Source organism: Brachionichthys hirsutus, chromosome 3, assembly GCF_040956055.1.
Source record: "Brachionichthys hirsutus isolate HB-005 chromosome 3, CSIRO-AGI_Bhir_v1, whole genome shotgun sequence".
NCBI lineage: Eukaryota > Metazoa > Chordata > Actinopteri > Lophiiformes > Brachionichthyidae > Brachionichthys > Brachionichthys hirsutus.
The window spans coordinates 801,233-822,418 of NC_090899.1; the positions used below are offsets into that span (position 1 = coordinate 801,233).

Below are 21,186 nucleotides of genomic sequence, written 5' to 3' on the forward strand. Positions count from 1 at the left end.
TGCGACGTGGTTCTGCGCGCACGGACGTAAGGGGGGGGGGGGGGGGGGGAGTATTCATGGCGATGTCATTCTGAAATAAACGTGTTCCGGATGAGAACATGACGTGAGTGTCCGGATGGAATGAAAACCAGCACGAATCCATTAAAGGGAACAGAACCCGAGCATCACTACCAGCAACAGGTTCGACGCGCGCGCGCAATAATCCACGGAGAGTGTTCGTCGGCATTTTCTTTTCTTTTCTTTTTTTTCAATTCCACTTTTCATCACCGCGTCCCCGTCGAGCGGCTGCACTGCCCGCTGCGCCTTTTGTTTCCGAGGTGGAGCCTGCAGCCCGACTTCTCCGAACTGAACCGGCGGAGCAGACGGACGCGACCGGAACCGGGACCGGGACCGGCAGATCTTTGTGGAGCGCATAAAAACGACTGGACGACGGGAAAGATGAAGTCTCTCGTCCTGGCGTCGCTTTTGGTCACGATCATCGCCGGAAAGTCGCCTCGGCTGAAATTTGTTGTGCACGGTAGGAAGAGCTGCGTTCACATACATATCGAGCATGTTTATTAACGTGGAGGATGAATGCACGGACGGGTGGATGGATGGGGGGGGGGGGGGGGGGTCGGGTATTCACCGCTCCTTCTCTCTAACCCATATTATTGTCGTGTCCATCGCTAAAGACGCACAAAGACAACTAATAAATCCACCTTGACGTCCCTGCCTCTGGATTAATCTCCTAACCCCCCCTCCAATGACCAAGTAGTAAATTACGCGCTCCACCGTTCGGGCCCCGCGCACATGCCCACAAACCCGAAAGGGACGAGCATCTGGCGGAAATGCCATTTTATTGTGTGGCTGTTAACAAAGGGAGAACGGAAACGGTTCTGTGTCCGTTAGATGTCCCGGTCGCCGCGCGTGCGCGCGCCCTCGGACGAAAAGCGCATTCCAAGAATCTGCATGTCATCTGTGCAACTTGTGGCTTCTCTGTTGGCCCGTTTCCGCGTTACCGCGCTGCGTGCCAGACTTTCCAACGCATCGTTCATCAGTTCGGAACTCCTGGACGGGAATCGTGCGTCCGCGTCCTCGCCGCCGCGCGCACCGAACGCAGAAGCGCTCGACGCAGCCTCGTCCTCCGCCGTCCGCAGGAACATGGCGCCGGTGCGCCGCGACGCGCCGCGAGGTTCTACCCTTTAACCCCCCCCCGACTATAAATGTAAAGCACGAGTGTTTGGAGGGTGTCGCTGGAGCCCCCGCGTCCTTGCGGGGCTGCATGCGGGACGCGGCAGCTCCTCCACTGCAGCAGAAGAGTCCCCAGCTCGCTTTGGGGGGGGGGGGGGGGGGGGGGGCAACCGGCACAAATACACAAGCTGCGTGTACAAATACACAGATTGAGAGACGGGGAGGGGGCAGCGATGAATGGAAAATCCCAACCTCACTTATCTATTCCACGCACGCGTTTTTACACATCACGCGCTCCTCTCATGTATTCAGCAATCAGCAGCAAGTCGCGCCGCCCCCACTCCCCGTGGAGGAGCGCGCTACAACACGCACGAGAAGACTGGCGTGCGTGTCACACCGAATCACATTTTGCAGAGAATTGCAGAATGAGATGTAAAAGCCTGACGTCGGGGGCACGCGCGCGCGCACGCGGTGAAAGCTCCTTCAGTTTGAGGCTGAAAGCGGAAGGAGCTGGCGCCGGTTCAGCACCGCGGACAGCGCCGAGGTCCTCGCGAGGCACACCGCGGACAGACTCGGGGGCATCTGGCAGCTTCAGGGGCCCCAGCGCGGGGGCTCCAGTCTGGGTCCGAGTTCTGGTCCGGTTGGAGGTTAAAAAAGAGAAAGGAAAAGAGACACATCAAGGGGAAATATTTAAAATATAAAATATTTATAGTATAGTTTATAAAAGCACCACAACTTCCTGTAAGTCAGGAAGTTAAAGCAGCTTCCTGGTTCTGACTCCATTACATGGTTTCTTTAGATGCACATAACTACAGCGCCTTCTCTAATATTCCAACATTGACGGGTTTTAAAATCACGTCAGGCCCTAAAAGAAGTGTTTAATTTAACTGAAAATAGTAATAATATAAAAAAGGACCTTATATTTCAGTAAACACACTGGGTGCACCGCAGGTCTGTTTTTAGGAGTCGCATAATGCTGTCTCTGTCTCCAGAGGGAGATGAGTCAGCTGTAATTTTCCGTGTGCTCACATTTTCAATATGTCAGGGCGACACGGAGCAAAAAGCAAGCGACCCGAGGAAAAGAGAGAAAGAAAGAGGCGCTGGGGAGAGATGGATGGGCTGGAAGACTGGAAGACAGACAACAAGGCTAATTTGACGTCTCCGGCTGAATCCAAACCATCAGAACCTCAGTCCAAAGTTCAGATGTTGTTTGACCTTCTCGGCTGAATGCTGCGGAGACAGAAATGTTTGATCCACGAGTCCAAGTTCACGATGAAGGACTTCAAATCCGTCAAACAACATCCAGGTGTGAAGGGATGTTCTGGATCTAAACCCAAAAGCTTCTTGATCCCATGACTTTGCCCCCCCCCACACACACACTCTTTAATTAGGAATGATTTATTCAAAAAGGGACTGTCTGGTGTGAAAACGTTTTCTCTCCTGGTTCCCGGTTTAATGAAGCCTTCGCCGGGAAAACAAGGCTGTTTGTCTTGGTTCCTGAAAAGCTGACCTTTTAAGAATTCTCATCTCGGCAGCAAGGATGAAAGGTTTTAGGAAAAAGGAGCTCCAGGAGCGCCGGCGGAAGAGCGGTTCAAATCAGGTGCACGGGACAAGCCAGGCGTTGGGACGGACACGGAATAAGACACCGTTAAGATTACAACGCATCACCTCTGGGAGCGTCTGGTTGGACAGAGGCTCGTTGACCCCTCTCGGGCGTTCCTCTTGTGAGCAACAAGCTTCAGCAATTAGATTACAGCCAATCAGACAGGGCCGCTGTTTCCATAGAAACTTAGTTGGTTGGCTAGCAACGTGTCGCAGCGATCAGCACCACTCCATGGCGGCCCCGCTCTCAGACTGGATGTCTGACCCGCTCCACGAGGAGAGAATCATGACAAATATCACGTAACCATGGCGATCTAATTGTCCCTCGACCTTATGAGAACATCTATTCATGCTGAAGCATCAAGAGCTCTATGAGTCAATTTGCAGTAATTTTCAGATGAGATTTTCTACCCATAATTTTTTTTATCCTTTATTTTCTTGAAAACGAAAGCGGGATGCAATCAGCGATCTGCTCCGTCTCGCGTTCCTGCTTTTTATTAAATCATCCCGTGTCTTTCCGGAGATGCCTCCCGCTGCTCAGAATTCACGTTGTGTCTTTTGTGTGTTGGCGGGACTCTAAAGTGGTGGTGGGGGGGGGGGGGGGGGGGTCGCTTTGAACTCTATAAACTTGAGCTTTATGAAACGTCTGTCAAGATGAATCTATAAAAGGGCTTTTAAAAACGGAGAAGCGTTCCGCCGCCGCAGGAGGGATGGTTCGGAACGGTGACTTGTTCAGACAGAATGAGCAGAAATAGATTGTTTGTTGTGAATGATCTGAGCTCCACTCGTCCTCCTGCCGTGTCTTCCGCCGTCGACTCGCCTGAGGAGAATCAAACCAGCCGAGTCCGGATCCTTTTCAATAACTTCCCGAACCTCGATGCTGCTTTCAGGCGTCGACCTTTTCGTTATTGTGCTTGACCCCGACTTTATTACAGCGCTTTGTTTTCCTGCTTTAGCAGCGATGACATTGATCCTCCATCATTTGCAAACTGCGCTCCTCCCATTCTCCTTCGTAAATAGAAGATCACTCAGAGAGCACAGACCTCCCCCAAGCAGCTCGTCCCCCCTCTTAACTGGATCTACACCGTTCACATGGTGATCTGGATCAGCACCAGAAGGTTCTAGATTGTTCTCGGTATCTTTAAACACCAACCATGAAAAGTCAAAGTGAATCAGAGCTGATGTGTGTTTTTAACTGATTTCTGAATCCATAAATGGGTTTAATGTTAAACTGGAATCTTTTCTTCCTGACCTCATTCTGGATCAGATTTTTATTCATCCAGATCCGTCCTGCAGATTTTCCGTAATCCTGTTCACCTCCTCTGCCGAGGTAAATATTCATTTATTCGTGTCGGCGGTGAAAACTTGGTTCGGTCAGTCCGTTCATTCCTCTGTTTCTGTTTGCAGAATAGTTTTTTCTTGTCTCCCAGAATGCATTGCACTGTGAGACATTAATACCGTTTCAGCGTTAATTTATGGTGCTTTCTTTTTGTGATTCACAGAACCCTCCAGGTTCCACTTCAGCAAACCGGAGAACTACATCAGCATGTTCCACCAGGAAGGCAGCGACACGCTGTACGTGGGCGGCCAGGCGATGATCTACGTGCTGACGTTCACCAACAGAGGCGTCCGTGACCTGCAGGTAGGCCTGTCCTGATTCGCTGATCTGTCTGCAGGCGTTGTGGTGGAACGTTTTCGGAGATTTGATCTCTCAGCTCCAGACGGTCTGGAAGGACGAGCCCGCTGAAATGAGGAAAGCTGCCAAGCATTTCCATTATTCCACTTTGAAACCGAAAGGCTTGAACAAAAACAAGAACCTCGGAGTGGTCCGATGATGGGATGAGAAGATGGACATGTGGGTTTCATGGACTGCTGTCAGAGCAGGTCACATGTAGCGATATGTGCTAAAACAGGTGTGTGTGCACTCTGGAGAGAGCTAGCTTAGCTCGTGCTTCCTCATGGTGATGCTAAGCTAATCAGTCATTAGCTTATCTTGCTGTGTGGGTTGTCCTCCGGCTGCTTGCAGCAAAGGGGGATAGAACCTGGCACAAACTGAGCGCTCCTTCGTCCTGCAGATCCCAGCGGTGTCCGACCAGACGGCGATCGATACCTGCAAGGCCAAGGCTGCACCACTGGAGGTAGAAGCTCATCCTGCATCGCGTCTGCGAAGCCCCCTCATCCTCCATCAGCGTGTGATCATCCTGTTCCCCTTCATCATCATCATCATCAACACTGGCGCGACAACCAAGTTAGTGCTGCAGCAAATGTAATGACCTTATTTCGGTTACGTTAATGTCTCCGCGGGACTTGGGAGACCGATAAATGCTCATTTATCCAGATGAGATACGATTACCCGGGAGACCGCCTCCCCTCTGAGCAAACAACCCTAACTCTCTGCAAACCAGGCAGTCGCGGCTAATTGCGCTAACTGACGCTGAGAGATTCCAGGGAGCGCCGGAAATAACGCGGGGATCCAACAGGGATCGGAATGTTCAATCAATAACGTGAACCAGTTCTCCTCGAAGTCCTCGGATCAGGTGGTTTATGGTTCTTAGGAGTAAATCATTGTTCCTTTCTTTAGGAGTTTCAGCTCAAAGCACACGAAAACAGAAACGATGTTCTCTGTAAGGTCCATTAACATGTTCCGTGTACCAGTAGCGCAGGCAGCATCATCGAAATGTGATTCCTTTAGATCGCTAATCAATAGCTGTGGGGATCTAATAAAGCAAAAGCAGGAAGAGAAGAAGTGATGTTTCAGCTACACGTATGAAAATCAGCAAATGTTCCTCATCTGAGGAGCATCCGTCCTCGCTTTAAAAAAAACAGGGCGGGGCTCCGGATCTTATCCGACAACCTCTTTTATCATGACGGTTTGTAAAGTGGATCTTTTCACAAATCAATCTCAAGTACAGTTTCCATTTCACCTTCTCCCAAAATCAGTTTTCTGGCACCTCTAGGAAATAAAAAAGTCTGAAGCTCCAAGGAGCGCCGGGAGTGTTTGTGCTTTTCCGATACATGTAGTGTTTAGCGCTTTAGAGGAAGGGCAGAATTTGAACCTCTTATCTAACTCATTTTCTGGAAGAAGTTTGGTACTCCGTCTCCGTTACCATGGCGACATGGCCGGCGGTTTAACCCTGACGTTTCTTGCCCAGGCGGCAGGTCTGGAGTACAAAATGAACGGAAAAGCATTTCCCTGAAGGATGTGAAGCTTGTTCAGCCCTGCGTGCTCCCGCCCCCTCACCCGCCCCCTCACCTGCCCACACCCCCGCTACACGCCCACCTACACTCACTTACACAAGCTTGGTTTTTGGCACGAGGTGAAGCACTTCTTCTTCTTCTTCTTGGGTTTTTCCTTCCCATCGGAATATTTGCATGTTACAGACACTCTCCAACAAAATGCTCTCAACAGGGAAGAAATCAAACGTGCAGCGTCGCCGTTAGGGGCGGAGTCCGACTTCATCCTCCATCCAGCGAGGCCCGGGGGGGCTCCGCCTCCTGAAGGGCCCTGCCTCCCGTTCTTCTGAAATCCCTCTCTCCTCGTGATCCACCTTTTGTTCGACTCTCTTTGTTCCTTCATCCCACCTTCCTGTGCTTCCCCGTTTGTTTTCCTCAATCTCTTCCTCTCTAATCACCTTTTCATACCTCCCCGCCGTAATCTTTAATCCCTCTCCTGGCCTGAGTATTTTCCTCCCTCTTGCCTCATCTTCTGCTCGTACTCCTCTCTCCCCCCCCCCCCCCCCCTGCCTGGCTCTTCCTCCCGCAGCTGGAGTGCGATAACTTCATCACCGTCATTCAGAAAGTGAACGACACAATGATCGTCTGTGGGACGAATGCTGGGAGCCCCAGGTGCTGGATGCTGGTAAGAGTCTCCTCCCACCGTCCTTGGAACGCCTCGAGCGGCTCCTCGACTTTTAAACCCCTTAGAATTAGCATTTGTTTATTAGCTCACTTATTCCTTCCTCGGTTTGGTGCCTGATTCATTTCCTTCACGGAAAGGTGGATTTGAATTTCCTGAATTTTGTGTGAAGACAAAGCCACGCCGGAGTGTTTGGTATTGGAATGTTAAAGTGTAACACCGTGACAGCTTAGGCTCCTCCCTCTCCGACAGGTGAACGACACGGTGCTGACTGGCGTCCAGGGAAGCGGTCGGATCGGCTCGGCTTCTGATATCTCGCCGCCCTACCCTTCACAGAGGTCCATCAGCTTGCCTGCAGGTAGCCAATCACCTGTCGGCATGCAGGAGCTGAAATCATCCGCAGCTTCCAGAATAATCTGATTATTTCATTTAGCCTGGGCGTTCTCTCCTTTAGTTAGAGCTCGTTCTGTTACCACGGTGATAGATGCTATAAAATAATAGATGGGTTAGCTGCTTCAACCAGAAACAAAGCGATGGATGGAGCCTCCAGAAGTGTCACGCTAACAAAGTGCAGCGAGGTTTACCGGGCTTTACCGGGCTCACCTTCCTGCCATAAATCTTTCCCGTGTCACAGCCGCGGGCGCCGGCGGGCCGGCTTCATTCTTACAGCGCGAGCCGTCAGGTCGAACGTAATGCTGTTATTCCCGAGTCTTCGGTTTTAACATGGAATACGTATATTATTTGTACATCACCGGGAGATCACACCGTCCTGAGTGCCAAACAGAGTCGGCCATCTGGCATTCTGGGTAAAAAAAAAAATCCCAGAGGAGCCGTTGTGCAACTCAAACGGATTCAGCGACGGTGAAGGCAGAACTTTGTCCAGACTTCATGCAGAGCGAAGACAAAAGAGTCCAGCCGGGCCGAGCGTCTTCAGATTGAAGTATTCTTGTTGTTGAAGGTTAATTAAACCGGAACGGAGCGTCTGAACGAGCCCCGCAGGTTTCCTGGGCTTCCATTCATTCCTCATCGACTCAAATAGCTCTCCTCATTCCCTGAGTCTGACTGACTGGAACGTTGTTCTTCCTCTTGATGCTGCCGGTGGAAATCCAATCAGGAGAGAGAAGCGAATCCAGCATTCATGATTTATTCCAGCAGATGATGTGATTAAGTCTTCAAAGATTGGGATCAAGATGTCTGCCCTGAGATAATTCCCCCAACGGGGTCCAGGCGCCGGCCGTGGCGACGACGGCCGATGACTCTGGCGAGGTCAATGAATTTATGGAGCTGGTGAGTCAGAGCCAGAGACGCATAGACGATCACAACCTTCCAAAAGACGGAAGCAGGATGATCGGTAACGACGAAGGTGCGTCGCCGGTGCTTTAATCGAGCTTCGCGGGCGCGCTACGTCGCGTTAGCCAAACGGAGACGGACAAATCGTCGGTTTGCTAAACCGTCTCATGCCGACGGACTGTTTGTGCAGAAGCTGAGAAATCAGTGGGAGGTTATTTGCGCGGCGGGATTCTCCTCCAGATGGGGGATCGATTACTGAAGCAATGAGCCCCCGCTTCAGCTAACGACGTGTCCTAATTAAGATGGTTTCAAATACCTCATCGCTATGGAGACGGCGCTCTAAGTGGGGCTACGAGAACATGGCGATTGGCGGATATTCATCAGTGCAGTCCGCTCCTCCTCTCCGGTTTCTTTTATGAGCCGGCCTCCTGGGCCTCCTCTCTGTACCCCCCCCCCCCATCGTTTCTGAACCTTGTGCCTTCTCTCTCTCTCCCCCTTCTCTCTGTCTCTTTTCCGTCTCAGATGGGAGCCTGTATTCAGCCATGTCGTCGGTGGCGGGCCACGCCGGCTCGATCCGGCGAACGTTTGGCAGCCAGAAGCTCCTGAAGACGGAGAACATTTGGCTGTTGAGTGAGTAGGAGGGGAGTCATGCAGAAAGTGTCATGGTGGGCGGGAGAAAGACAACATGTTAATGTCGTCCTGTTTATGGTTCCGGGTTGCTCAGCTTGAAAGCCCTTCAGTCACGATGAAATCGTTAAAACGTTTAAATATCATCGGCAGATCCGCAGTTTGCCGGCGCCGCCATCATCCCGTCCTCGCAGAGGTTCAAGGAGGAGATCTATTTCTTCTTCAGCGAGCTCAACAAAACGGCCAGAGTGGACGAGGAGCCTTACAGGGCCCGCATCGGCCGGATCTGCACGGTAAGGAGCCCACTCCTGGGAGGGGCGGGGCTAATCTGGCTCCAGGCGGCCTCAGATCTTTATCAGTCGGTTACTGCTTAAAGGAATTGTCTATCAATTCTTTTGGCTTTTGATGTTCTGGTGGGGACACAGAACCAGGATGCTAGCGCTCTAGCTCTCCCGGCCGCTCCATCGCGTGTTCACGCCTGCAGCGACTCCAGCTAGCGCTCTAGCTCGTCCGGCCGCTCCATCGCGTGTTCACGCCTGCAGCGACTCCAGCTAGCGCTCTAGCTCGTCCGGCCGCTCCATCGCGTGTTCACGCCTGCAGCGACTCCAGCTAGCGCTCTAGCTCTCCCGGCCGCTCCATCGCGTGTTCACGCCTGCAGTGACTCCAGCTAGCGCTCTAGCTCGTCCGGCCGCTCCATCGCGTGTTCACGCCTGCAGCGACTCCAGCTAGCGCTCTAGCTCTCCCGGCTGCTCCATCGCGTGTTCACGCCTGCAGCGACTCCAGCTAGCGCTCTAGCTCTCCCGGCTGCTCCATCGCGTGTTCACGCCTGCAGCGACTCCAGCTAGCGCTCTAGCTCTCCCGGCCGCTCCATCGCGTGTTCACGCCTGCAGCGACTCCAGCTAGCGCTCTAGCTCGTCCGGCCGCTCCATCGCGTGTTCACGCCTGCAGCGACTCCAGCTAGCGCTCTAGCTCTCCCGGCCGCTCCATCGCGTGTTCACGCCTGCAGCGACTCCAGCTAGCGCTCTAGCTCTCCCGGCCGCTCCATCGCGTGTTCACGCCTGCAGCGACTCCAGCTAGCGCTCTAGCTCTCCCGGCCGCTCCATCGCGTGTTCACGCCTGCAGCGACTCCAGCTAGCGCTCTAGCTCTCCCGGCCGCTCTATCGTGACGACGCTGTCGTTCCATGTTGCTTCCAGGTGGATGAGGGCGGGATCAAGGCGCTGCTGGCGGACTCATGGACCACCTTCATGAAGGCCCGGGTGATGTGCGGTGCAGGAAACACTCAGCAGCAGTACAACAACATGAAGCAAGCCGTGGTGCTGACGGCTCAGGACAAGAGGGCGGGGGTCATGTACGGCCTGTTCTCCAACGCGTGGTGAGCCGCCGTCGCCGCCGTGCTAGCTCTTTTCTTGAGCGGCCTGGTGCTTCTCCAGAAATGCAGATTCCCTTCAGGAGTGCAAATCTAAATAATCAGATAAAGAAATGCTTTGTCTGATTTAAAGACCTGCACTCGAATGCATCTTTCACCCCGCTGGTCCCAGAAGGTTCGACTCGTGGCCCAACAGTGAGGGATTCATTTCCTTTTGAATTCGAGGGAGGGATTCATTTCCTTTTGAATTCGAACCGTTTGCAGCTTCTGTTGGGCATTAATGCAGTAAAACTGAGAGAAAGTAGAACTGTCAATACTGCCAACGCACAAAGACACGCCATTATATCGGATTGATAAGGACCGTTTCATGTCGACTTCCAGCGACGTCAGCGTTCCGACATCAGATAATAACACGGAGCGGATTGGGATCGGATTAAATGCAAGACGTTGGCAAAACATGCCTGTAAGTTTTCTACCAAAGGAAATGCTGATTACAGTTTGTCCTACCCCGAAACTGCACCGGCAGCAAGCGGCGGCTTTATCAGCCCCATCGAGGCGACACTTTGGTCACGCAGCCCCCAGCGAGGAGGCTGGGGTTTGCACCGAGCGGTTTCCGATCTACCGGCGTACCTGAACGTCTCGCCCCGTTTCTGTCGTCAATAATCACTCTCGTCTGTTTCCCTTTGTTCAGGGGCAGGACAGTTATCTGTGCTTACTCCATCGAAGACGTCGACCAGGCTTTCTCCACGTCCAAACTGAAGGGCTACAGCAGCCCATTCATCGGAAGTCGCCCCGGGATGGTAAGGCAAACGCGATTGGTGCTCCTCTTCGTTCTCGCAGGCGAGTGACAGCGAGGTCGTCTCCACTCACGTCTCCTCAGTGTGTCCGCAAAAACTCAACGGCGGGCGGTCACAACGACATCAAGAACCTCGGCGTGATCAGGTACCACCCGGAAATCGAAGACGTGATCCGACCCGTCGGCGTGGCGCCCCTCGACCTGCCCACGGACGACCAGATCACACGCGCCGTGGCGGACATCGTCCTGGCGGTCAACGACGAGCACTACAGCGTCCTGTACCTCGGAACAGGTGTGTTCAACATGTTATCGCCATAGTAACCACAGACGGATGTGCAGAACACCATGTTCTTTTAAAGTCCATTGGATGGAGGGGTGGCCTGACTTTTGTGGGCGTGGACCAAGAAAGACGCCCTTAAACTTTGCTGCAGAGCCATTCCACTTCAGGATACTTTAGCTCAATGCTAATTGCGGCTAGTAGAGGCTGAGGAATGTGAACAATCCCAGTTCCTGTGGTTTCGGCTAACTAACAATGGACCCCAAAGGTGTGTGTCAGTAAGAAGCCCAAAGACTGAGACCCAGCAGGGTTCGACCTTTCTACGTCAGGCGGGCGAGTCGAAACGCAAAGTTCCAAGGAGAATAAAATAAATAAGGACACGCATCATTCCGTTGATGCTCTTTCACTGCGAAACTAAAGGCTGGCGCTGGAGGATGAGCCTCGGCGTCTAATCCCAGCAGCAAAGAGTGGAAACTGTGGGAAAGTGACGCCGTGTCTGTCAAACGATTCCCCGCCCTCACGCGACCCTTACAATCTGATCAACGCCACGCCGGAGCGTGGCTGCCGCCGCCGGCGCTCCTTCCAAAAATTGCCTTGTGCCTCAGGGAGATCGCTATGGCAACCGTCACCAGTCATATGTTGGAGTGAGTGTGAGTGTCTGAGCTCGCCGACAGATGAGAGGCTGTCATCACTTCCGAAGCGACGATGTCGTCCGTCAGGCCTCACTTCTGAGCCGATGCTAATTATAGCGTAGCGTAAACATCGAGACGCGACGCCGGGCCGATTGCGTCGGGCGTTAGCGTTAAGATGGAGCGTCGTCGATGAGGAGCGGCTCTGCCCCGGAACCTGAATCAGAAGAACGGCTCCGTTTGGCTGCTTTCTTTTAGACATGAAAGGAATCTTTCTCCTCTGATCTTTTTCTGCGCTCCTTTCTTCTCCTGTTCAATAACGCATCGCCTCGACTCTTACGGCGGCGGCGATAAATATTCACAGGCTCCTAACGAGTTCATCAATCTGCAGAATTAATTTCACACGTGCTCGCGCGTCTGTGCACGGCGTGAGGGCGGACGGCAGGAATCTATTGGGTTTCGGAGCGGCGCCTCGTGTTTACTGCAGCCGCTCTACGTGACATCAATCCAGTCGCCTGAGGGGGGGGGGGGCTATCAGCCCGACCCTGAGGAACAACGCACGAGTCAAGAGGTCACGGTGGGCATTGGCTCCACCCCAAACGGAGGTCATTACGGGTTCTGTTCGGCGCCCCGCTGCACCGTTCTGTAAAAGGCCAGACAAGAAAACGGGCTCCTAACGAGGCAGTTTAGGATTTCGCTTCTTCGCCTTGTGAAGTCGGTGAAGCAGCAAAACGGCAGATTTAAAGCCCGCTGGGCGACGGGGGGGGGGGGGGGGCGTCTATCGGTGGTTTATTTCCCGCGTCTGTGCCACAGCTGCTCGCCACAAGGTCTCCACGCTCGTCTGCACCGTGGCCGCCATGCACAAGGGCACCTTGAGGGCGGCCATTGTGGCCGGCGAGATCATTACTCATTCACTTTGGCCGCCGCCCACAGAGGGGCGCATCTCATTTATTCCAGTCACAACCGTCCGGCGCGGAGACAGAAGGGACACGCCTTACAAGTGGACATAACTGACGGGACGGCGCGGCTCACCGAGCCTTACCCGATGCTCAGCTTTAAACTCCTCCCGGTGGGACTTCTGCCCGTCGCCCGGGGGAACGCCTCAGGATCCGACCAAGTTAACGGCTCCGCCTTTTGATCAGCCGGTAAATCGTTCCGACGCGTTCGTGCAGTAACAGAAACGTCCCCCCCCCCCCCCCTCCAGCAGCGTGAAGTTCTGCTTACATCACACCGAAACAACGTCTTCCGTTCGGATCGTGACCCGATTTCTGTCTCGTTGGCTTTGCTGGCCCAGTTCACGGCTTAAAAGACCGCAGAACCACAACCCGACCGTTCCCTCCATTCACAATGTCCTCTCCTTTGTCTCTGCAGAACAAGGGAAAGTTCTCAAGGTTCTTCACACCAGCGAGGGGGTCTTCATCATATCCCAGTACTCGCTGTTTCACAACGAGGGCCCGGTTCTAAACATGGCCATGGATTCCCAGCAGGTAAGAGGAGATGCAGGGCTCCGTTCAGACGTGGGAGGAAGACGAGGGTGCTGCAGCTTCCCGTTGTAGACGTCGGTACCAAACCATCAGAGCCCATTTATTTACCGTCGTCTGTTCGTTTCTTGATCCAGAAATGTCTAATCCCGAGTGCAGAAACGTTCCGACGGGTCGACGGGGATGTGGAATGTTTGTTCTGGGTTATAAGAGCCTCTGCAAAATGCAGAAAGAGGCTCAGTTTGGGTTTCGGCCGATGGCTGGACGAGCGGTTCTGGAGGCTCCGCAAACCCGAAAGGAATTTAAATGAACGAACGAGTCGATGCCCTTATCGGGTCACGCTTTCAATTCCTCCTGCATCTCCTCTTCCTCAGGGACACCTGTATGTCGGCACGGCGATGGAGGTCCAGCGGCTGCCGCTGGCCGACTGCGGTCGCTATGGCGACACTTGCAGGGAGTGCATCCTTTCACGGGATCCGTACTGCGGCTGGGACAGATCCAGGAGGAGCTGCATCCCCATCCCTCCAGGATACAACGTCACGACTGGGTATGACCGGGCTCGGCGCCGGCGCTGCACGGCTTTGGTCTGGGACGGATTTAGAGAAACACAGAACCGGTCCGGCTGGTCCGGCTGGTCCGACGCGGCGGCCCGGAGATTTGTGATTCCAGTAGGCTTCATAAATCTGTGGCGCTGAAGCAGACAGATTTGTAATTGGACCTTTGTCCCTCAGTTTCGCCCCCCCCCCCCCCATGTAGTCCCGGATCGATAATAACTGGCTTGTACAGGATGAGCCAGAGATCAATGCAGGCCCGTTTTGGTTCTGGTCGGATCCACACCCGATCGCTCCAAACCGTGACGTCCTGCAGCGAGAATGAAACGTTCAGAACCTGCACGCAGGGAGGCGGAGCTGAATTCGGTTGATTCTGATTTGTTTGATCAAAGTAAAGAGACACAAAAGCGTCTTAAAATAGCGTCTGCAGGGACGGACGAACGATCAAAGCGCAGGCTCCATGCTCCGGTGGGGGGGGGACGAACACAAGCCGCAAGAACAGCGTTGGCTTTCCATGAAGTAAAATCAATCACCCCCCCCCCCCACGAGGGATGGGGTGTGTCTGCATGTTTTTATTTCCCAGTAACAGAAGAAGCTTAATTTCATTTGTGAAACTATTAAATGCTGCTAAATGTCCGTCTCTTATTTTCCAACAGGACGCTCCTTCAGAATCTGGACCATTCCAACTCCTCGGTTTGTGGGGAGGCTGCTGGTGAGTCCTTATCTGCCCCCCCCCCCGCTATCTTAATTAATCCCAAATAGAAACGTTTATGAGGAGCTACAGTAAAAAGATGATTATCATATAATTGAACCGACCAAATCCCGCAGGGAGGGTCTTTATTTTTTACTTCCTGTCCCGCTTCAAAGCTCAAAAGCCATTTTTAATCGCGACTGATGACGACCGGCGTCCAGCTACGTCACTGGATTCCATCCGTTCAGATGGGAAATGTAACTTCTAAATAATCTCCTACTGCTGTCGTGTTATTCGACGTAAGGATTCATGCGACGCATTGTAGAGCAACTGGAACTCATTTATTTTGCGTCTTCGTACATCACGATCCACAATCCCCATCTGCTTAACCTTTCACAATAAAACCATAGTGTGACTAAAACAGGTTACACCACAACTGCGACACGTCTTTTTCTTTATTCTGCATCATTCTGGTGAAGTCGAAATAAAGCGTAACATGAACTACCGCTGTTGCTCTGATTTCCCACGGTCCTCAAACATATCAGATCAGTGATTCTGAAATGAGCCATTATTATAAATATAAACACATTCAACCTAAAGATTTTCAGTGACCGTAAAGAGTGGAGGAAAAGAAAGCCAGGGGAACAGTCATAGGTCAGGAAGCGATGTGTGGAAGGCCCAGAGAACCCGGGCCGGGCTGGAGGGAGGTCCAGAGCGGAACGGTTTCCTCTGGTGTAAAACTCTTCACGACTTTGTCTCTGCAGCTCTGAAGCAGCGTCGGACCTCCCCCAAAGAAGTCCTGGTTCCGTCCAACACCTCCATCTTTCTCCCTTGCCCGGTGCGCTCCTTCCACGCCACCTACCGCTGGGAGAAGGACAACTGCATCAAGAACTATCCCTGCTTCTTCTCCGGGGACTTCTGCGTCCTGGGGCCGGCGGTCGACACGCCCCTGAAGGAAGGCGTCTTCCGCTGCATGGCCACCGAGGATGGGTTCAAGGTGGAGGTGATCTCCATCAGGGTGGTGAACAACGGGAGGCTCCTGGCCTCCACCTTGGGGCTGTCGCTGCAGCTCGCCGTGGCCACCCTGTGGCTCCATTAACTGCAGCTAACGCTAACGCTAATGCTAAACCCTCATCCTTACCGGCTCCCAGCGGCGGGAAAAACAGGGAGCCCCCGTTAGGAGGTTTGGTTCACAGAGCGTAAAAAAAACACGGTTGAGTTGAACGGTGAAAAAAAAAAAAAGAATTCCATTTTCATTTTATAAAGAAGGAACAAAAAAAAATGTCAGTGGAAAGAGAGAAATCCTGAATCTCTTGAACCGTCTCAGAAGTGGAGGCATTACCATCCGAGGCGATTATTATTGTCCAGCATTCACACGTCTTAAAGTTCGGTCTACATTCAACCATCATTAGCTCCGCCCTACGAAGCCAAACCGTTTCCTGCTCCATAGGTCAGCTGGTAAATCGAGAGCTTTGCCTTCCTGCCCAGCTCTCGCTTCACCAGGATAAAGAACCTGCCGTAGCGGGAACGCCGCGCCGAGAGTCTTTCAGAATTGCAGCGGCTGCGTTTTTCCTTCGTAGGGCGGCGGCGCTTTGTGAACCTTTCCTCTCTGACACACAACGTATCCTACGAGCGAAGCAGAAACACGCCGAAACGCCGACTCGCCACCATTTCTCTCCTTACTTTGACTTGATTGTGCTTATTTGTGAATATATAAACCTTTAATGCCGCTCATCCATCTTGTTAAAGTTCATTGATAAAGCTCATTAGTACTTAGAAAAACAAAAAAAATACAAAAAACAAAAGTCTGGTATTGAGATTTATAAAGCCTTAACACTTCTGGGACAGAAACTCCGAAGCACAATTTTGCAGTCGAGGCAGAAAACTGCCGACAGCATCGCTGGGAGGAAGTGCCAGCTTCTGGACAGGAAGTAGGCGGATTCTCGAGCATCACTGTGTCTCAGCTCTCTCGCATCGTGTTACCCAGATGGTATCAGACGTCACAGCTTCGTCCGTTGTGTCCTTTTTAGTGTCGTCCTTCCTCCTCCCCAGAGCATCAGAAGCAAATCTCTCGCTCTTAAACGGCGTGGAAACCGACATCGCATCCGGCTCTTTTGGAAGAGTCACTTCTTGTTTATCCCTCGGAATCCTTCAAGGGGGAAAGTACTTCAAAGTAAAATCATTGACTAATTAATCTCTGTCCATCACCGAGGCTTAAATGAAGGGTGTTTTTAAGGGTGTTGTGTTTTCTACCGTCGCTGCCGCCGCGTCTGAAGCTTTGTCTGGGTTGGTTAGCGTTTTTTTTTTTTTTTGCCATGGTGTGTCACCGTCGACCACTTTGCCTCTTTCCACCGGGACGTCTTTCCAGAAATGCGAAAGAGAGAAGTCATTTTTTACTCGTATCTCAATGCCGTGAAACGAAAGCCTCGCCCGATTCCGTCAAACGGCTTCGCCGATGCACGGCAACAGCCAGAACCGGCGGCACAACGTCGAGCTAACGTCCGCGGCGGCGGCCGTTAGCCTTGCTTCCACTCGCGCCATTCAAACTGAGTAAAGCTACGGTGGCTCAGTGTGAAATGTTACGCGCGGTCCGACGCTCAAATGCAAAAAAGATAATGCCGAAGCTGATGAATACTGATCAGCTAATTGACGACTCGCGGTGAATCATGCAGCGGATTATTAGCTTTGGGAATCGTCATTCAGGGATGTTGTAAAAATCTGGCCTTTCGCTGTGCAGAGGCGTCGTTAATAGCTAATTACACGCCGGAGCCGGATCGGCACGCTCCGTGTTAGAGATTTTAATTTACACCGTCAGTGATATGAGCAGATCGGCCTCGGCGCCGCGTTGCCGCTCGGGGATCTGCACGCCGTCTGCGTTGCACCGACGCAAAATACTAAAACAAAGCTTAGTCGAGAAATCTCATCCGATCCGCCTCTCCAGTGGTGTAACGCCTCAGACGATCCCCGAGGAGGCGGGTCGGCACGGCAACGCAACTCACAAACCCGCTGCGGGTTTCGCCGTTGTCGCTTCGTAACCCGGCTAGCAGTTAAAAAGAGAACCGAGCTCGGATGTGCTCGTAGCCTCAGATCGGACATGCGATCAGCGCCGTGCCGGTCCGGTCAGGTGGAATCGGGCCTTCGACGCTTTCTTTAATATTCCCGTTTTCCAGCTATCGCTCGCTAACGTCAGCCAACCCGATCAAGGCGGAGCTCCTCCAAAGCAAGCTCCCGAGTCGCGTTGGGGAACGCATCGGACCCGATCACGCCATCTGCTGTAGGCGAGTCGCCGTTCTGTTTGCTCTGGGGTGTGAGTGTCGAGTGCTGTACATCATGTGTGCCCACGATTCTGTGTCTTTATATATCTAATTTTAAAAGTAACATGCCAAACTCTAAAATAATTATAATAATAATAGATTTCTATTGATGACCTGCTATTCTGATGCCAGATATCTATAGTGCAACAAGTATTCATGTAACAAATCCATGTTTCCCTGAACATGTGCAGTGAAAATTAATAAAATATAAGTATAAAGGACTCTTTGTCGTTATTTCACAGGCTGAAATTTGTTTGTTTTTATTTATTTACAACCATATGATTTATTTCTCATCCTTTTTTATGGCCTTTTTGACCCAGAACTCCAGAATCAAATCCACTGACACCGTCTGAGGCGTAAATCTGTTCCCCGTTTCTGATTCCATGAAACGCAGCCGCTTCGGGTTGATGCCGCCGTCCAATCAGAGCCTCCGCGTCACCAGACCAGGAACGTGGTTTGAATGGTTTCTAAATTAAGACACCAGTTCAGAATGTTCCCGTACTTGAATGCTGACTCACAGGATGACTCATGTGTCATGTTTTCCCTTTTACTTTGCATATTTATGGCGGGCCAGGAGCCTCGATGTAGGGTTGTGGGAGGGGGGTGGGGGTGCTGGGGGGGGCTCTGCTGAGCCCAAGCACAACAGAACTTCCAGGCAAATTCCACTCATTCCTACCTCCCCCAAGTAAAAGCTGGATCCACCTAGAAACTCAAAGTATGTCAGGAAGTGACTTCACTTTACCTTTCATGCCAAAAAGTTGATTTTGAGTCAAAAAGTTGGACTAAAAATGTGATTAGATTAGAAACGTTCGTCATTACTGAGGCACACACACACACACACACACACACACACACACGCACACCCCACCCACACGCACACATCCAGAGTTGCCAGAGGCCAACTCATCCAGTTTGCTTCTGACAGAGCGTGAAACACACAGCAGTGATTAAAACGGGTTAAAACGACGTTAAGCTGAAGGCGTCGACCTGAAAGCGCGTCTCCAGGTGAGTCTAAAGAACTTTCCCTCATGTCTGCTTCTTTTTTCTTCTTTGTATAGAAGGTTTTTAATCAGCCCTATTGGGAGCCTTTGGAACTATTCCCAGCGGATTATGACAGCGTGAACTTAGCATTAGTATTTTGAAGACATAGCAGGAGGAGGCACACTGATTGTACCTTGAACGTGACGTTGAGTTAGTCGAATCATCCCTCGTTAGCTTGACTGCATAGCGTAGCACCAAAAAGCAAAAACAGAAGTGGGTGGGTTTTTTTTTTGTGTCTGTTAGAAAAAGTGAGGAATGAACTTGATCAGTGTGAATAAAATATATTTAATATATATATATTTAATATTTATATAAGTATTATTTATGCCCCGGTTTTAACGCTAACTTCTACACCCATTTAAAGAGAAAAGGGAATATTTTACCAGGAATAAAGCGCTCCAGGGCCTCACATGTCCTGCCTCACGCATTCATTGATTACTTAATAATGGCCCGGTCACACAGCACACAGCAGAGGACAATAGCATGTAGGCGGAGTCAAATCACATTTGCAAGGAACTCCCGTTCTGTGCAGAGCATTCCTTGGGTTTGGAGGAGAATATTTGGGAAAGTACAGTCGTGGTGAGACAGAAAAATCTGAAGCATGTTTCCATCTTAACCCTCGGATCGATCGCTCTTCAGGCAGCACGACTTCATCCCTCCCTTTCTGCTGAAACTACATTTGTAAGTACATATTTGCACATGTTTTCAGAGGTTAACGAGAACGACGGGACGTCCCATGAGCCTGACAGACGTGTCTCAGGTGTTCTGTTGCAGCAGCAAACACCCAGGTGAAACCGAAACATCAATGAAGGCTGAGTTTCAGCAAAGTGAGGCGCAAGCGCGATCCGGCAGGTGCGGCGTGGCGATGGCAGCTAATTAACCTCAGGTGACAGCAGGTGAAAGAACCGGCCGTTATTAATGTTTCTAATAATAAATGCTCATAAATACACCTGCTTGTTTCCTGCTGTGACCAATCATCATAGAGAAAGACAGAAAAGGAGAATAATCAATCTGCCGGATTAAAAACAAGGTCAGATTTGTTTTCTCGTCTTGTTTACAGCAAATAGCACTGAGCCACGCGTCCGCTTAGCTCGCCCCGCCCCCTCTGCCCAGGGGTTTTCACAGTAAATAAATGTTGGATATCCTGGATTAACCTTAAACTTCATGCCCGCCCGCTGGTTTTTGTGTGATGCAAACAGATAAATAAAATAAAGGCACATGGCGGACATGATGAAGCTTTGAAGCAGGACTTTTACTTTATCCCGTCTTTGTTCGGCGGCTTCTTTGTGCCAGGAATGGGCGGCATCAGCCTCACCTGCAGATTTACTGGCAGGGATTAAGTGAATCACACAGGCTACAATTAGTCTCTAAGAGGATTATAAATTCCTCAACGGAGTCCTGTAGTCGTTTGTGTAAATGTTATCTCTAGATCTGAAACAGGATCTGCTCGCCTCTCATGCATGAACTGAAGCCCTGGATTCAGTAGCGGGTGGATCTGGGACCCAGGAAACGGGTTGGCGCCGAATCAATCATTCAGCCGGTTTTAGCCAAACCTCTGGGCCCAGACGAACCGCCCAGCGAGGAGCAGGGAGGTTTAAACACAGAGTGTTTACCTGATGAACTTACAAATTCTGAGAGCGATCCGGATCCCCGTCTGGATACAAAAATAAATCTGGATTTTCCCATTTACTGAAAATGGAGGCTTTTTCTAAACATCCTATCTTGTTAAATTCACTCACCAGAAATCCCTGCAGTCATAAAGGGGTCCGATCTGAACCATCATGAAACACGTCTTCTGGTTCTGATCCAGAATGAGGTCAGGAACAAATATTACATTTTAACATTAAGAATCAGTTAAAAACATCAACTCTGATTCGCTTTGACTTTTCATGTTGGTGTTTAAAGATACCAAGAACAATCTAGAACCTTCTGGTGCTGATCCAGATCACCATGTGGACGGCGTAGATCCAGTTAGGAGGGGGACGAGCTGCTTGGGGGGAGGCCTGTGCTCTCTGAGAGATGTTCGGGTTGTTTCTGGATATTGCCGGTTCCAAGTCGGTCCTTGGACGTCATGTGATCCGGTTGGTTTGTCTGTCTCACAGAGACGGCCAACCGAACAGCTGTTTGCTAGCTGCTATTGACTGGTGTGTAAATATCAGGCGCAGGATTAGCGCTTTGAGCTCACTGGGTGACGCTATTCACGGCGTATCAGAGAGATAGCTCCATTTAATCACATTTTAATCAATGTCAGGACATTTACTGCGTCTTTCAAAGCCTGGCTGGTCAATTGCTGCAGGCGACGACGCAGGCGGGTGGGTAGCACGTTGCTACGGGGGCCACGCCAGCCGGCTGGACGGCTGTAAACCCGTCCTCTGGGCTCCGAGGGCACAGCCTCCATTTGTTTTCTTATATTCGCCTTTTTAAAGACCTTCTTTCAGAAGTTGCAACAAACTTGTCTCATTGCTTGAAAGTCTGAGGCTCGTAATAGTAAAAA

General features: G+C 51.4%; 1 protein-coding gene and 1 long non-coding RNA gene across 2 annotated transcripts; both read left to right on the forward strand.

Moving 5' to 3' along the window:
* The first annotated feature begins 438 nt into the window (after positions 1-438).
* si:ch211-113g11.6 (uncharacterized protein LOC559008 homolog) lies at positions 439-15,436 on the forward strand. Its single transcript, XM_068760418.1, has 14 exons — positions 439-517; positions 4,275-4,414; positions 4,848-4,910; positions 6,536-6,631; positions 6,881-6,986; positions 8,441-8,548; positions 8,699-8,838; positions 9,740-9,918; positions 10,604-10,712; positions 10,793-11,000; positions 12,986-13,101; positions 13,470-13,642; positions 14,303-14,358; positions 15,102-15,436. The coding sequence occupies exons 1-14, from the start codon at positions 439-441 to the stop codon at positions 15,434-15,436; spliced, it is 1,908 nt and encodes a 635-aa protein (XP_068616519.1).
* A 3,142-nt stretch (positions 15,437-18,578) lies between these two features.
* On the forward strand, positions 18,579-19,661 carry LOC137917694 (uncharacterized). Its single transcript, XR_011106669.1, has 3 exons — positions 18,579-18,656; positions 19,225-19,373; positions 19,453-19,661. It is a non-coding gene; the product is annotated as an uncharacterized lncRNA (long non-coding RNA).
* Positions 19,662-21,186: the final 1,525 nt, after the last annotated feature.

Bases quoted from the DNA above. Each gene is read 5' to 3' on its own strand.
- si:ch211-113g11.6 (XM_068760418.1), top strand. From the start codon at position 439: ATGAAGTCTCTCGTCCTGGCGTCGCTTTTGGTCACGATCATCGCCGGA. The intron at 6,632-6,880 runs GTAAGAGTCTCC...CCTCTCCGACAG, and splicing joins GCCCCAGGTGCTGGATGCTG to GTGAACGACACGGTGCTGAC. The intron at 10,713-10,792 runs GTAAGGCAAACG...ACGTCTCCTCAG, and splicing joins TCGGAAGTCGCCCCGGGATG to TGTGTCCGCAAAAACTCAAC.